A 16450-nucleotide genomic window follows, 5' to 3' on the forward strand; every position below is an offset into this window, starting at 1 on the left:
CTCTGGCCAGTACTTACACGGCTTGGAACCGTAGATACAGCAGAAACTATGGTCAGTACTTACACAGCATAGAGCCGTAGTTACGGTAATGACTATGGCCAGTACTTACACGGCTTTGAACCATAGTTACAGTAGTAACTATAGCCAGTACTTACACAGCTTAGAACCGTAGTTACAGTAGTAACTGTGGCCGGTGCCTTAAAGTGTCAGCCAAACGGCTGCACACTAGATAATATAATATTGGGAGGATGAAATCCTCTTTAATGGCCACACATGCAGAGCACACAGCACACACAGTGAAGATTGTTCTCTGCATATCCTAGTGCTAGGAGTCTAGTACTAGGAGTAGTAATACAACGATATAGCGCTGCTGCAATCAAAACCCTATGTTACCGGGAGCGGGAGCGAGAGCACTGCCCTCTCCGGCTGAGTTAAATAATTAAGCTTAACAGTATATGCAAGGTGTTAGAAAAGCGGCTGCTGCTAACAATCAAGCGACCAAGTCAGAACACAAATGTTAAGACCGGATAATTAGCTTCTATGGAATAGAAAGTACTTACCTTACTCTCTGCATCTAAACAAAAAACGGGCAAAATATGGCACCCTGGGCTTTCCATACTAAATTGAATGAGAGACGCAGCCAAAGCTGGGACTCAAATGCTAATGATAGCTCGGGCACAACGCCACAAGCAGAACTTTCAAAAGAGCATAAGGGCAACTTTATGGGAGAGGAAGCGGGAACACTCGTCACCAGAAAGTCTAAGCCAAACAAAAAATAAGACAGCAATCAGGACAACTTAGCTGGGAGAGGGTGCGAGGACACAGCCATCACCAACAACAAGTTGACACAAACCTATCTGTCGAGGCTCTTCACAGCGCACAGCCAGCCACAGCTCCTGGAGGACGCATTAACGACCCTTAGCTCCGACTGTCAGTGGCGAAGCTGCACGCGGCCAGCTGCTTGCAGAGAAATCCCTCAGATCAAACGTTCAAACCTGAACGCTGTAGGCTACAAGAATGTAGCTGCGGTACTCTCGCGCAACGAGAAGATGAAAGGAACAGATCCTCTGACGACACAGATATATAGCCGGTATCACGTGGGTCACAGGTGACTGTGTTGTTATTAGTACTCGAGCTGCGCATGCGCGCAATGGACATATCCAGTGCTAAAGCACCACCTCTGACGGTCAGTATTGACGAAATAGAACTAGCATTACTCTGTAATGTATGCATCATTCTCACCCTGCCTGAAACGCCTCCATTGGACTCCTTTGGTTACTGCTGTAACATAGTGACATCAGTATATAACACTTGCACTTCTATTGGCGGGACATTTCTGACACATCTCTAATGGCGCTTTTCCACTGCAGCACGTAGCACTCTTTTTGCTTTTCCACTAGGGGTAGTTCTGGCTACTTTTTCACCTTTTTTCTGGCCCTCCAAAATTGAGGTTCTAACCAGGCCAACAACAGGGCTGAATATGCTAAACTAGTGACGTAACGCTCGACTGCTGAATGGTCGGAGAGAATCGCTAGCAAGGGGGCTACAACTACAACAAAATCAACATATTTTACCATGATTTAATTGTAATACACGTTTCAAAATGATGCCGAAGTAACAACATACTGATACCGGTTAGTAAAAAAGCATAAATTAATGCTTTGACAAGTCTGCAGACAGGCGGCAGGCGAAAAACATTTTAAAATGCGTGTTTTCTGAATGGAGATCGGCTAAGCTAACGCAGTATATGTTCCGACCGTCCACACTCACAACAAGGGCCTACAGACATGAATAAAGCAGCGACTGTATTCGCCATGAAACAGACAGTCTGTGGTTTGTACTTGTTTAACTTTTGTCTAGTTTCTGAACAGATATGAGGAGCTGTGAGCTCTGAGTGCTAACGGCTGATGTTTTGGTTTTGTGTTTCGCATTGAAGATGACTTCACAGCAGTTTTACGCAGCGTCGCTCCGCCTACACTGCGTTACTATAGTTACTGCCCCTGCTACTAGACTGTAATGGCCCGTCCACACTACAGCTTCGACAGCTTCAAAAACGGTTTCCAACGCGTCTGCCCATTCACTTTGAATGGGGTGACGTCACGTTGCCTCGCTTTTTGCCGAACTGAATTGTGGGTAGCAGAGTGGAGCTTTCCTGGCGTTTCAGGCTGCAAAAGTTGAGCAATTTTCAACTTTTGAAGCTTCTGAAGCTTTCGGTGGAAGCGTCAGCCAATCAAATCATATGCCAGTACAAGCTCTAGCCAATCAAACCGCTGCTTGTGTGTCAGGGGCGGGAGATTCATGTGATTGGTTGTTGGTCGAGCTTCAGACACGCCCGCCGGCAAGCTTTTTTTTAAGCTGTAGTGTGGACGGGCCGTAATGGAAACGCAGCATAAAGTGAGCCTGGCCTACCAAGGCCTAACCATACCGTACTAAGCCGCGCTAGGTCCTGCAGTGGAAAAGCACCATAAGTGGTGGATCAGTCACAACAGAGCCGGCCAGCTAACCAATCAGCGCAGACTGGGCTCTGGTTTCAGACAGAGGGTGAAAAGAGGAGCTGCAGTATGAGAAAAATCAAGAGATTTTTTAACATTAAAGCATGGAGACTAGGGATGTGCATCTCCATCACTGAGGCCGATGCGATGCGCACCTCGATACGTTGCCACGATACGATACATTACCGATACCTTTGAAACACCAGGCGATGCGATACGATACGATTCACCCCTGTTGCGATACAGTTCGATACGATTTGATTCAACATTATGCGATTCGGGGCGATACGATGCGATTCAACACGATGCAAAAATAATGATACTTTAATATGGTACGACAGAGGATTTTTGTTTTATTCCTTATATGCAGCAAATCATACATTAAAAAAAAAGTGCTTTACATATTTGGTACTGCACATCCCATCATGCCGTTTATTTTTTTACCTTTAAAAGCTCTCCAGAGTACAATTGTATAACACCTCACAGTTAAACAATGTAAGGATGCATTGCTCATGATTAACAATGTGCAAATAACAGCTACCATAGAGCAATGCCCATACAGCTGCCAGCCTGATGTGCTTAACACTCAGAGGCTAACTCACCAGTGAGCAGAAAGCAGTGGTTTCTATCTGAACAATAAAGAAAACAAATAACCTTTCACAAACAGGTATTTCATAACTGCTTACAGTAAGGAAGACATTTAAATTATTATTGGCCGTCACAGGCTGCTGTAAGCTAAACACCTCTCTCTGACAGAACACCTCACTGAGTGATTTAACTCATGTGTCTCACTTTCAGGTTTCTCTTTTCAGCCGCAGACCCCACGTCGCCTCTTTATGTGCGTCGCTAAGTTCCTCGTACTACTTGTGTACTTTAAAGCGGCTCGGCATCGTTAACAATTTGCGAGTGATTTTTCAAGTTGACCGTCTGTAGTAATAGTGCCGCGCACATATGCCATCAGGACGTTACTGATGGGGTGCGGCTGCGGAGTGATACTGTGTGTATGCAAGTCCGCATCTAGGACGGATCTATGTATCATAGCTGTAGACCTGTTAAGTAATAAAGATACCTCATACAAAGGTCTACGGATACCTTATTAGTCTCCATGACCTGCGGTCAACTATATAGCATAAATGACGATTACACCGTCTTTCTTGAACAATCTGAAGTGTTGCCAAACGTTTGATTTGTAGGTATTTTTCGGTGCGCTGTGTTTCTCTTTCTCCTCAACTTCCGTGTGTGTTGATAACTGAGACTCTCGTTCTCCGTAGTGGCGAAGCAAATATCAAAGATCGTCTCTGCTGAGCGTTGACAAGATAAGGGGATTTTATATGAATGAATCGGTTTTTTACCGATGCAAAGACGCTACGCAATCGATGCATCGCGAGTTCAACCCGGTTCAACTCAAACTGTAGCCGATGTGCACTCTTTCAACCGGTGCACTCGCATCTTGAACGTTTATGCCGGTGCACCGATGCGAATCGGTGAATCTTAACATCTCTAATGGAGACATGTCACAGTAGAGGGACTACATACTGATATGAACCTGAAAATAAGCATGTAATATGTATATTATATACCGTAATTTTTATTTATTATAGCGCCTTTTTTCCCATTTTTCGACGCTGCGGCTTATATAACGGTGCGGCTAATCTATGGATTTTTACAGCTAACAGCCACTAGGGGACCTCCTAAATCTATGGATTTTACAGGTTACAGTCCACCACCTTTAACTCTATGGGCTCTATGGCCGGTCCGCGCCCCCCACCTTTAAGCGGCGGGCTCCAGCAGGAAAAGCTGGAGGCCGGAAAAGAGTGAGACAGGTAGCGCGCAAAAGTAAAAGTGGAACCGAGAGTGGTACGAGAGACAGAACGAGAGCAAGACAGACAGACAGAAAGTTGAAAAGTTTGTGTGTCTGAAACGCTATGTGATACAGTACAGTTTACACAGCACAGTACATGTTCTGTAGCTACTATTGCACTAAATGCTAACACTTGAATACGTGATGCAAATATGCAACTTGTTTGTTGAAATGTTAATAAATTGGAGCTTCCTCAAACAGCCATCTCTTTCCCGACAATCCCCTCTGTGCACGAACCTTTACATATGGTAATTAAACATTAAAACACCTGCGGCTTATAGTCCAGTGCGGCTTATATATGTACACATCATTCAATTTAGCTGCTGCGGCTTATATTCAGGTGCGCCTTATAGTCCGAAAATTACGGTAATATGACCATCCACACGCCCAAGTATGAAACTAATCAAACACCAGCATTTAGATTAAAACCTCCTGCACAGGTAAAAACACACACACACACACACACACACACACACACACACACACACACACACACACACACACACACACACTCATCTATACATATATTTGTAAAGCCCACAATGTACGTTTTTCCATGCACACACTATAAGGATGTCCAGGCCTGCACCCTACCTTGTTAAATAATGTTGTGCAAACAATAACAATGAGAGAGATTCGAAAGTAAGACCTGCAGTCCCTTTCCTGAGGCAGCGTGAATCATGTCGGGTCTGTTTTGAGTCTGCTTCATGTACAAAAAATCTCCTCTCCCTCTCTTACTCACAGCAAATGGGCAAACAAGAAGGGAAGGAGCAGTGGGGGGGGGCCCAGCGGGCAGATCGAAGGACTTCCTGAGCTGATCACTGCCTGCAACGGGAAGGAAAGTGTTTTCGCTGCCATTGTTGGCCAAGAGCTTCAATCCAGTCAGATCGCCCAGGTGAGATTACAAATATCATCACACCGATGGAAAAATGTAATTATATTGCTGAAATATGTATTTTGGGGACAGAAATAACAGGGGAAATATTCAGCAAAAACATTTCTTCAGAATGAATTGCTACACTTAGTGCATGCAGATCACACACACACACTCTCACACACACCATTATCGGTGACGTCCTGCCGCTGTGCTCCCAGAATCCTCCAGGATCCCCATCACTGTGCTCTGATAGGGTGTACAGCTCCAACTTAAGTGCTAATTGCTGCAGTAATGAGAGTGTCTGGGCACCATGGCAGGCCCTGCAGCTTCACCCAATCAGTGTCCCCGCTTTCCTCCTTCCCCACCTTTACCCCCCCTCTGCCCCCAGCCCCCCACAGTGTGGCGGCCTCTCTAATTAAATAATTAGGTGTGCAGCAGTGTTCCGGGCTGACTTGCCCAGGGAGAGTAATCCTCACATAAATGGCTTTTGCCGGGTAAATCAGAGGGGCTTTTCTCTTACCAGCACTCAATACACTGCCAGACACACACACACACACACACACACACACACACACACACACACACACACACACACACACACACACACACACACACACACACACTAGCATCAGTGTTCTCTTTCCTGACACTTGCTTTATCTTTTTTATGTCTTCCTTATGACGGGGCTTTTTGTGCTGAGCCAAATGTTAAATCCTCCATAAAAATACTAAAGAGGGACACAGGGCCATGGGACAACAATAGAAACAAATAACTGTTATTAAACTGCAGGTTTACTGTAAGCTGAACTGTCTATCACAACACACTCTCACTCCCTAAGCGTCCAGGAGCGACGCTTGGTCAGAGTCCTATGGCGTCCAGTTGTAACGCGCCGAGGCTCCTTCAGCTTCATAAACGGACGCAAAGAGCTTTCAACTGATTGCAATGTATTCCCATCGGCGGCGGTATTTGACGATTAGGGAAGCACCACATCCATTTATGTCGGCAGCTCTTAAAGGCTATGTGAGCGTCCATTCCCATTGGATAACGGAGAATTGTACACCCGGAAATAAGTATTCTTCTTTCTGTCGATTGATTTGACAGTGATATCTCCACTACTCATCAACTCAAAAACACCAGATTATCCTTGTTAATTAAACGACATTGATAGGTTTAAATTGTGTACAATGCTTTTGTATTTTTCCCCTTCAATTCTGAGAAACAGCTTCTCTGAAATGTGGAGCGCCAAAGAGACTACACTACCCACAAGTTAACAAGCTCTGTGATTGGATGAAACATAAATTCATACAAAAAAAGTCCAACCCTGTCTCCTAAAAATTACGTTCCCACAGAACTAAACTGCATTCTCAATTACGTTTAGCTAGAAACGTATTTTCTCCCACGAGACGCTTGTTATGAACGTATCTTAAATACGTTTATTTTCTACATATCTTTGCCATTTATTGTCTTGCTTATAATAATGATAATAGTCATTTATAAATATCTTTTTAGAGCACACATTTGAAATCGGGCTCGATATATGATTAAATTAAAATCAGTAGGCAAGGTTGTAATTTCGCCAGCTGTTACTCTCATGAGCGAGGCAGAAAATATTAGTTTTAAAATGCCTAAAAGCTGCTGTCGTTTATTGCACCTCAAACATTAAAACAGATCCAGAGTTACGTCAGTGTTTCCCCTATATACAAATAGCGGCGGCGCTGCACCGCTGCTAAAAAATTGCGCGCCGCTGCTAGGGGGCGCCAGCCAGGTATGGTATAGGTTTTTTTTTTTTTATAAATAATGATACGTTTTTTTTATTTTTTATAAATAATAATAAGTACCGACCCTTTTTGATTGTTTAGTATGTGGATTTGTAGTATTTGTGTTACTGTATGTTCAAAAAGGTGTATTTTGCTAAATCTTGAGACATTGCCACTGTATGTAATAGGCAGGCCCGGACTGGCCATCGGGAGGACCGGGAGGTTTACCGATGGCCTGGCCTGTTAAGTGGCCTGCTGGTCTGGCAATTTTTTTTAAATTATGTATTGTGAACACAACGCTGCGCAAATGTGGGTTTGCCTCACACAGGGTGACTGTCGGTATTATGTGGCCTGCCGACATGGCCACTTCCATACCGATTATAAATCAAAGCCCTCGATTGGTCTGTGTGTCATTCAAGCTCGGGGGGGTGTGTGTATTTATGGCACGAGAGAGAGAGAAAGAGAGAGAGCGTGTGCGCACCGGTTACTTGTATTTTTGTTGTTAGCATCTGGTTAGCTAGCTGCTTTAAAAGACATAAGGAGCTGTTTCAACAACAAGGTGGAAGGAGAGTCCTCTGCTGTCAGACTGGGAGAGATAACTACAGCTCATGTGAGGTTAGGGACTCTGAGTGTTTCTCAGTGGGCCTCAAACAAATACGGTGGGGCAAACAAGTATTTAGTCAGTCACCAATTGTGCAAGTTCTCCCACTTAAAAAGATGAGAGGCCTGTAATTTTCATCCTAGTAGGTATACCTCAACTATGAGAGACAAAATGAGAAAAAAAAATCCAGAAAATCACATTGTCTGATTTTTAAAGAATTTATTTTCAAATTATGGTGGAAAATAAGTATCTGGTCACCTACAAACAAACAAGATTTCTGGCTCTCACAGACCTGTTACTTCTTCTTTCAGAGCCTCCTCTGTCCTCCACTTGTTAACTGTATTAATGGCACCTGTTTGAACTTGTTATCAGTAGAAAAGACACCTGTCCACAACCTCAAACAGTCACACTCCAAACTCCACTATGGCCAAGACCAAAGAGCTGTCAAAGGACACCAGAAACAAAATTGTAGACCTGCACCAGGCTGGGAAGACTGAATCTGCAATAGGTAAGCAGCTTGGTGTGAAGAAATCAACTGTGGGAGCAATTATTAGAAAATGGAAGACATACGTACAAGAACACTGATAATCTCCCTCGATCTGGGGTTCCACGCAAGATCTCACCCCGTGGGGTCAAAATGATCACAAGAACGGTGAGCAAAAATCCCAGAACCACACGGGGGGACCTAGTCAATGACCTGCAGAGAGCTGGGACCAAAGTAACAAAGGCTACCATCAGTAACACACTACGCCGCCAGGGACTCAAATCCTGCAGTGCCAGGCGTGTCCCCCTGCTTAAGCCAGTACATGTCCAGGCCCGTCTGAAGTTTGCTAGAGAGCATTTAGATGATCCAGAAGAGGATTGGGAGAATGTCATAATGTCATATGGTCAGATGAAACCAAAATATAACTTTTTGGTAAAAACTCAACTAGACGTGTTTGGAGGAGAAAGAATGCTGAGTTGCATCCAAAGAACACCATACCTACTGTGAAACATGGGGGTGGAAACATCATGCTTTGGGGCTGTTTTTCTGCAAAGGGACCAGGACGACTGATCCGTGTAAAGGAAAGAATGAATGGGGCCATGTATCGTGAGATTTTGAGTGACAACCTCCTTCCATTAGCAAGGGCATTGAAGATGAAACGTGGCTGGGTCTTTCAGCATGACAATGATCCCAAACACACCGCTCGGGCAACGAAGGAGTAGCTTCGTAAGAAGCATTTCAAGGTCCTGGAGTGGCCTAGCCAGTCTCCAGGGGCCTCATTTATAAAGGGATGTACTCTCAAAAAATGGCGTACGGCAGTTTCTACGCACTGTTTGCGATTTATAAAATACTAACTTGACTGGAAAACGTGCGGTCCTCCACGCAAACTCTAACCCATGCGTACGCACTAAGCACAAAAACGGGAGAGACGAGAAACTGCGACACCGTTTGCAGAAGGAAGAATGGAGAGAAATATGTGGAAATAATACCATAAATAAAATGTTACCTCTCATTCATCATATATGAAGAATTCATTTTCAAACATTGATTAAATCCAATCTTAAAATAATTTAACAAACGCCTGTTTGAGACTCCTCAGTGCACACAAAAACATAACTGGGAGAAATAAATAAATACGGATATGTTATTTAAAACCAGCTCGAATATTTTCTCATAAATGATGAGGTAAGCAGGAGGACAGAATTACGTCTAAACTGACGCCGTTTTGCATTTCTACAGATATAGCGATTCATTTCAGACAGTTTGAAACGCGAGGGCCGTGATTGGTATGTGATCTGCCCTCGCTCAGGGGAAAACCTCCAGCTTGACTTGAGACCGCCCCCGTGATAGATAAATGTAATTATAATGAAGCCAGCTGCAATGGATCATTGATCCACCAGGGGGTGCAGTGGGGTTCCACACTGGAGCTCATGTGAAATAAAGTCAGATACAGTACGCTGGATGTACAGCGGAACTTTGTTAAGATCCATATGTCACGGATATCATATTACTGTGCTAAATAAGAGACATGTAATCATTTACAAAACATCACCATGTTGTTATTTAACAAAATAATTTTGTTATTCGAAAAAAACGAACAGGAGGAAATGCAGCTCGGCTCTCGATTTTTAATCCTAATTTAACCATCATCTTCACCACGATCATTTATGTTTATGTTCGCCGAATTGACATGAAATCACTGACACATATGAATATACTGTATTCAACTTCATTAAAACGTTATTAACGTGCATAAACTCAGTAATTCAACAAAAATATTTATATTTTAATGGAGCCTCGTCGGCAGATCAGGATCCCAAAGTGTAGCGGATGGATCCTCATCTGGATGAAGGGTGTTATTTTCCCCATAAGGAACAAGTCGCTGCAAATTATCCCGCTTATTACATGGCCACATTCTCAACAAAGTAACGACATGACTCCCAATATTAATTTAAATGCTTTTATGGATTTAGAAAATGTTTTTATTGATTTAAAAAATAGTTGTATGTATTGATTTAAATTGACATGCATCGGCGAAGAAAAATAGTCCGTTGTTACCGTTTTTTAAACAGTCTGAATGAAACGGCAGCTCTCAGCTGTGTATTTACACAACAAATGGCCCATCAACCACAGCTCTCTCCCCCCCTCCCCCCCTGATCTTTCTTCTCCAGCAGCTAAATTAACAGTAGGTTACTCTGAGTGTATTTGACAAGCTTACAGTTAGTGACGTAACAATAGACTGTATGTGACACCATAGACTGTAGACTGTATGTGACAAGCTTACAGTTAGTGATGTAACAACACCATAAAAGCTGGTGGGTTGAAAGCAATACGGGAGGTAAAAATAACTAGAATAATTGTGATTTATTTATTGTGGCTTTTATGTTTTTAGGTATAAAATGTTATGTAATTCAGGCTTATAGTTCACCCTTCTCTAAAAGCCTTCAACAATGACAATATTCATCGTAATTTAATAAATCCTTCCAACACACATTGTAAAAAATAGCCTACTGTAAGTTAAGAAATCATTCCAATATGTACATCTTCTGATGTAACAACAATAACATTATAAATAGTAACATAGCTGAACATGGTATTGCACATTTAGCTTTGAGTGTTACTGACCTGAGATGTTTTTATTACATGAATTAAGGTGACTGAGGCTTTTTAACATACAGGGATGCAAACTCATCAGGTATGAAAAAGGTGACAAGGATCCGAGACCCCGGCTCCCCCACCCCACGGAATGACAGAGCATTTTAGCAGTCAGAACAACTAAAGCAGCAGTGTTAATAATAACAGAAACGCCAAAGAGTCACATCTAATAGAAATATATAAAAGCATTTATTTTAAATTGTGGAGCAGTCAGTTTATAATTTTGGCAGCACTGTTGAGCATTTTGAAAATGTATTTTCATGCCTCTGTGCAAGGCTTAAGTCTTTTTATCTTTATAGCCACATGGTGTAAAGTAACTAAGTTCATAAACTCAACAAGTACTATACTTGGGCACAATTTTGAGATACTTGTACTTTATTTAAGTATTTCAATGTTTTGCTACTTTGTTCTTCTACTCCACTACAGTTCAGAGGTACATGGTGTACTTCTACTCCACTACATGTATTTAATACCTTTAGTTACTTTACAGATGTGGATGAATGATGTGAAATATAATCAAGTGTTAATTCCGACTTTAGTTCCACCTGGAGTAAATCCACAAGCTACCCTGCAGTATACAAAGTCATTCAAACTAGCTGCACCTTTACCAGCTTTGAGAACACTTTCATGATCAATCATTATAAAACATATCATATCTATTATTCTGAAATGAACCAATCTGCACAATTATTACTTTTACTGTCGCTACTTTCACTATATTTTGATGATAATACTTTTCTACTTTTACTTGAGGAACATTTTGAATGCAGGACTTTTACTGTAACAGAGTATTCCTACACTCTGGGACTATTACTTTTTCTCAAGTACAAGATCTGAGTACTTTTACTTTTACTCAAGTACAAGACCTGAGTGCTTCTACTTTTACTCAAGTACAAGATTTGAGTACTTCTACTTTTACTCTAGTACAAGATCTGTGTGCTTCTACTTTTACTCAAGTACAAGATCTGAGTACTTCTGCTTTTACTCAAGTACAAGACCTGAGTACTTCTACTTTTACTCAAGTACAAGATCTGAGTACTTCTACTTTTACTCAAGTACAATATATATATACTCATACCACCTCTGTTTATAGCCTATGAAAAAAACTATTAGAAATAGAAGGCTAAAGCTAACGTTAGCAGATAGTGACAATGTATGCTAGCTAGCTAGCTCAACGATTCCTTAAATAATATTGCCACAGAAAAACTTTTCAGTTCACATCACGCTCTGCCGCTCCGACAGGGAGCTCTGCTCTGAACACCTGAACAGCCCGTTCTAACAGCTGTTCACCAGCGGTCCAGTCTGTGCCACAGTGACTCCGGACGCACAGTTAATATTAACGAACGCACCCGTAGGTAATGTAGCTGCTGAAGCTAGACCATCATCTCGGAGCAGCAGAGCCTTATTATATATCCATGAGCAGAGCTGACAGGCAGGAAGACTCGAGCACACAGCTCGTACTTCATTATAACATATAAAAAAAGAACACCATGATGGCACATAACAGCTCACGGCCGCAGATTACTCCGGGTCCCAGACCCCCCCATACCCCCAAAAATATATGTATTGCAGATCTACATGAATCACACAAACGACTTATTTTGGATTCAAAACGGCGAATTTCGCCGAAAGGTGACAAGTTTGCATCACTGAACATAGACAGAGCACAACTGAAACATAACATCTGAGATGTAACAACATAATACACTTTTTGGGGATGCTTGGGATGTGAGTGAGGGACACGGCTTAGAACGGGCGTGTCGCCTGGCAGGACAGGAGAGTGTGTGCACCAGTCTGCCTTGATCTATGAATTCATGTCCGTGACACTCACTGCTGCCCACAGCTGTGTTATAGAAGGAAAAACTCCTTCACTTCATGAAAGTGTTTTAACCACACACACCTCTACACACACATGACGGGTGTTATTTTCCCCATAAGGAACAAGTCGCTGCAAATTATCCCGCTTATTACACGGCCACATTCTCAACAAAGTAACGACATGACTCCCAATATTAATTTAAATGCTTTTATGGATTTAGAAAATGTTTTTATTCATTTAAAAAGTAGTTGTATGTATTGATTTAAAAAATAGTTGTATGTATTGATTTAAATTGACATGCATCCGCTAAGAAAAATAGTCCGTTGTTACCGTTTTTTAAACAGTCTGAATGAATCGGCAGCTCTCAGCTGTGTATTTACACAACTAATGGCCCATCAACCACAGCTCTCTCCCCCCCTCCCCCCTTGATCTTTCTTCTCCAGCAGCTAAATTAACGGTAGGTTACTCTGAGTGACAAGCTTACAGTTAGACACAACACTGTCATTGCAAGTGACCCTCAGTTAGTTGACTTTTATGTTCAACTGATAAATTTGTTACTGATAAAAAAGGGCTTCTACTGTACCTAATTACCTTAACACTAGAACCGCCAGAGGTTTTTGTATAGGCCTACCTAAACCAGTCAAATCCCGCTATTAGAATGCAATTTTTAACAACATAGGGTGCTACATAACACACTTTCAGGAAAAGTCACGGACTGTGAGACTTTAATATTTGATTGAAAAAAAGTTACATTGCACACACACAACACACATCACACTAATTGACCCGATTGGTGGTTCTAGTGTTAAATAAACTCACTAATTAATTAAACTAGTTCAATACGCATTATATTTATTCTTATCATTCTTTATGAGCGCAGAAATAGTCTTAAAATCAGATCTGTTTTTTAAATTAAATCTGACGGCAGGCAGTTAGCTCTAATCACCCATGATAAATGCGCCGCACCTAATCGCTGGCCATTCAGCCACAGAGCTCCCTCTATACAAATCAAACTGTAGACGGTGTGAAAGCACCTATTGTTTTAAATAATGGTCGGAATGTGACCTGTGAGCCTTCTGAATTACCGTGGGACAGCACATTCTAAACTAAAATGTTCAATCAATAAAGACATCTTATCTTATCTTAATAATATCTTCATATTAATAATAATAATAATAAATCATACAGTATGTGTCCGAAAGGGAGCAGGAGGAAGCAAACACAAAATTATACAACAAATATACTGCATATTAAAGCAAACGATTGTAAAGGTAAAAGTATGAGCATAACAAATAAAGAAGTGTAATGTAAACATTTACATTATTATTATGATTATTTAATATAAAGACTATATGTTATTGAATTACAAGATTAGATATACTTTAGTATAGTATCTAAAATATTGATGTGTTCAAATGCTCTTCAAAACACAACTGAAAGTCCATGAAACTTGTCTTTCTGTATTTGTGAATGAAGCGCCATCTCCTGGTTAAAACCTGAAATTGAAAATCTGGCAACGCCCTCTTGGAAAATAGTGGGAGGGCTTAACATTCCTCTATACTGGTCTTAGGCAGGTCGTAGGCAGGAAGCTGTAAGCTGGAGTCTGGAATGAAGTGCTACATCTGTATAGGTTGTAGATACAAGCATGGTTTTATATATGTTTAATACATGTTTAATCGTGTTTTATGCCGTTTGCCAAGACTTGAAAAGTCGCTCGTAAAACACAGGAGGTATGGAAACTAAGAGCACCATACAGTATGTGGTAAATTGTACAGCTAATATAACACAACACATTTGTTGTATTTCCTTTAACTGGTGGATATAGAGTTGCTGCGGAGGGGGGGGGGGGGGGGTTGAGATGCACGGGCTGCAGTGGAGACGCTGCGCACATCTGATCGAAAACTGGGACACAAACAACCAAATACGAAAACATAATTCAGATCCAGTCGTCATGACTCCACTCCGGAGGGATTCCCCGATCAATTCTTACAGTTTCTCATCAAGGGGGGGTCTCCTGTCCCCGGTACAAGCAGACTGCCTGAGGAAGGCTATGTGTATTTTTTTTGTCATTAACCTTTTTCGGACCACTTATTTATTTATGTTGGTGACGATCCGACCTCCATGCTGCTACTCTGGTTCAAACTACATCCACCAAACAATATGATTTATCCCGACCTCCCCAAAATAACCAAAATCTGACACGGTGTGAGATGTTTTTTTGTAGCTGTTCTGTCGTCATTTCCTGCGATCTTCTCCATGCAGTCATTCAAAATGAATGAATGAAAGGGCGTTTCTTTGACTATTTATAGGCAAATATGGGCGTTACGTGAAGTCCGCAAAAGCTGCACCGCATTTCGAGTCAGTTGTGATTTATAAAGGGAAACCGGCGTAGGAAGTGCCATACGCACTTTCCTCGCTAGTACGCAATGTTTGGTGAATCGGAAAGTGGCGGAACATTTATGGACCTATTTTTCGGATTTCTACTACGTAAGCAACCTTCCCACGTCAATCCTAAGCACGGCGTTATACATGAGGCCCCAGATCTCAACCCCATAGAAAATCTTTGGAGGGAGTTGAAAGTCCGTGTTGCCCAGCGACAGCCCCAAAACATCACTGCTCTAGAGGAGATCTGCAAGGAGGAATGGGCCAAAATACCAGCAACAGTGTGTGAAAACCTTGTGAAGACTTACAGAAAACATTTTACCTCTGTTATTGCCAACAAAGGGTATACAACAAAGTATTGAGATGAACTTTTGTTATTGACAAAATACTTATTTTCCACCATCATTTGCAAATAAATTCTTTAAAAATCAGACAACGTAATTTTCTGGATTTTTTTTCTTCTCATTTTGTCTCTCATGGTTGAGGTATACCTAGGATGAAAATTACAGGCCTCTCATCTTTTTAAGTGGGAGAACTTGGCTGACTAAATACTTTTTTGCCCGACTTATGTAAACATATATTTCCAAGGCACTCCTTTATAATTATTAGGATAATTAAAAACAGGTTTGAAATCATTCCAATGTATACTATAGGACAGTAAACCAATAATATAGTTTAAAGTTGGAGAGATACAAAAATATGCATAAATAAATAAATGTTAACTTGGTAAAATAAGATATAAATGAACAACAAAAATAAAATAAGTTACATGTATTTGTTATTGGCTATGGTAGGTTATTGGTTATGTTCACATAATTATTTGATTATTGAAATGTAAACCGATCTTTTTCATATGGGTGTTTTAGAGTTGTACCCCCTAGATCAGGACTTTGGTAATTGTGTGCTCAAAGTGCACCAGATTGAAGCATTTTACTTTAACATTTTCACAAAAATCCTACCGGGGGGGCATACCCCCGGACCCCCCTAGAGGATGTGACATCCACCCCCCAATTAAAACATGTTCATACAATACTGAATACATTTGAAGCCATTTTGACGTATATTACCTATGTCAATAACTTTCTGTTTTTGTATTGTTTTTTTCTTTTGTAGAGATTTTTCATTTAATCTTTATATATAAAATTTCGCCTAAAATCTCGCTTAGTGCAGCAAATTGGCTAGAACCAGTCCTGGTAATAGGCCTCAAGAGCCTTTCTTGTGCTGGCAGACTCATAGAAACAAATTGGCGGGGCGCACTTCGTACGCACTAAAACATTCCACGCGCCCCGCGCTCACACTGTGCTGGGCCCACGTTCCTTAGCACCGCTGCTATGACTCCATCCTAGGGGAAACACTGTACGTGTTTCTGTACTTCCTCTAAGAAGAAAAGACAGTAACAGAAGATCTCTGTGGCTTCAGGCTTGATCGCCGTTCAAATGACAGCGTTGGTTTCCCCAAAAGTGGGCGGGGCTGTAAAGTGACGTAGATTTTACTCTCATATATTATTCAAAACCATTATATT

At 41.5% G+C, this 16450-nt stretch overlaps 1 protein-coding gene across 1 annotated transcript in view; it reads left to right on the forward strand.

The window, feature by feature from the left end:
• ascc3 (activating signal cointegrator 1 complex subunit 3) overlaps positions 1 to 16450 on the forward strand; it is a 229629-nt gene that overhangs the window by 204132 nt on the left and 9047 nt on the right. Inside the window, exon 37 of the mRNA XM_079692773.1 lies at positions 5098 to 5248. Coding sequence (XP_079548899.1) covers positions 5098 to 5248 — 151 coding nt within the window. The remainder of the gene's footprint in view (positions 1 to 5097; positions 5249 to 16450) is intronic.

This window comes from Notothenia rossii (genome assembly GCF_949606895.1).
Source record: "Notothenia rossii genome assembly, chromosome: 7".
NCBI classification, from domain to species: domain Eukaryota; kingdom Metazoa; phylum Chordata; class Actinopteri; order Perciformes; family Nototheniidae; genus Notothenia; species Notothenia rossii.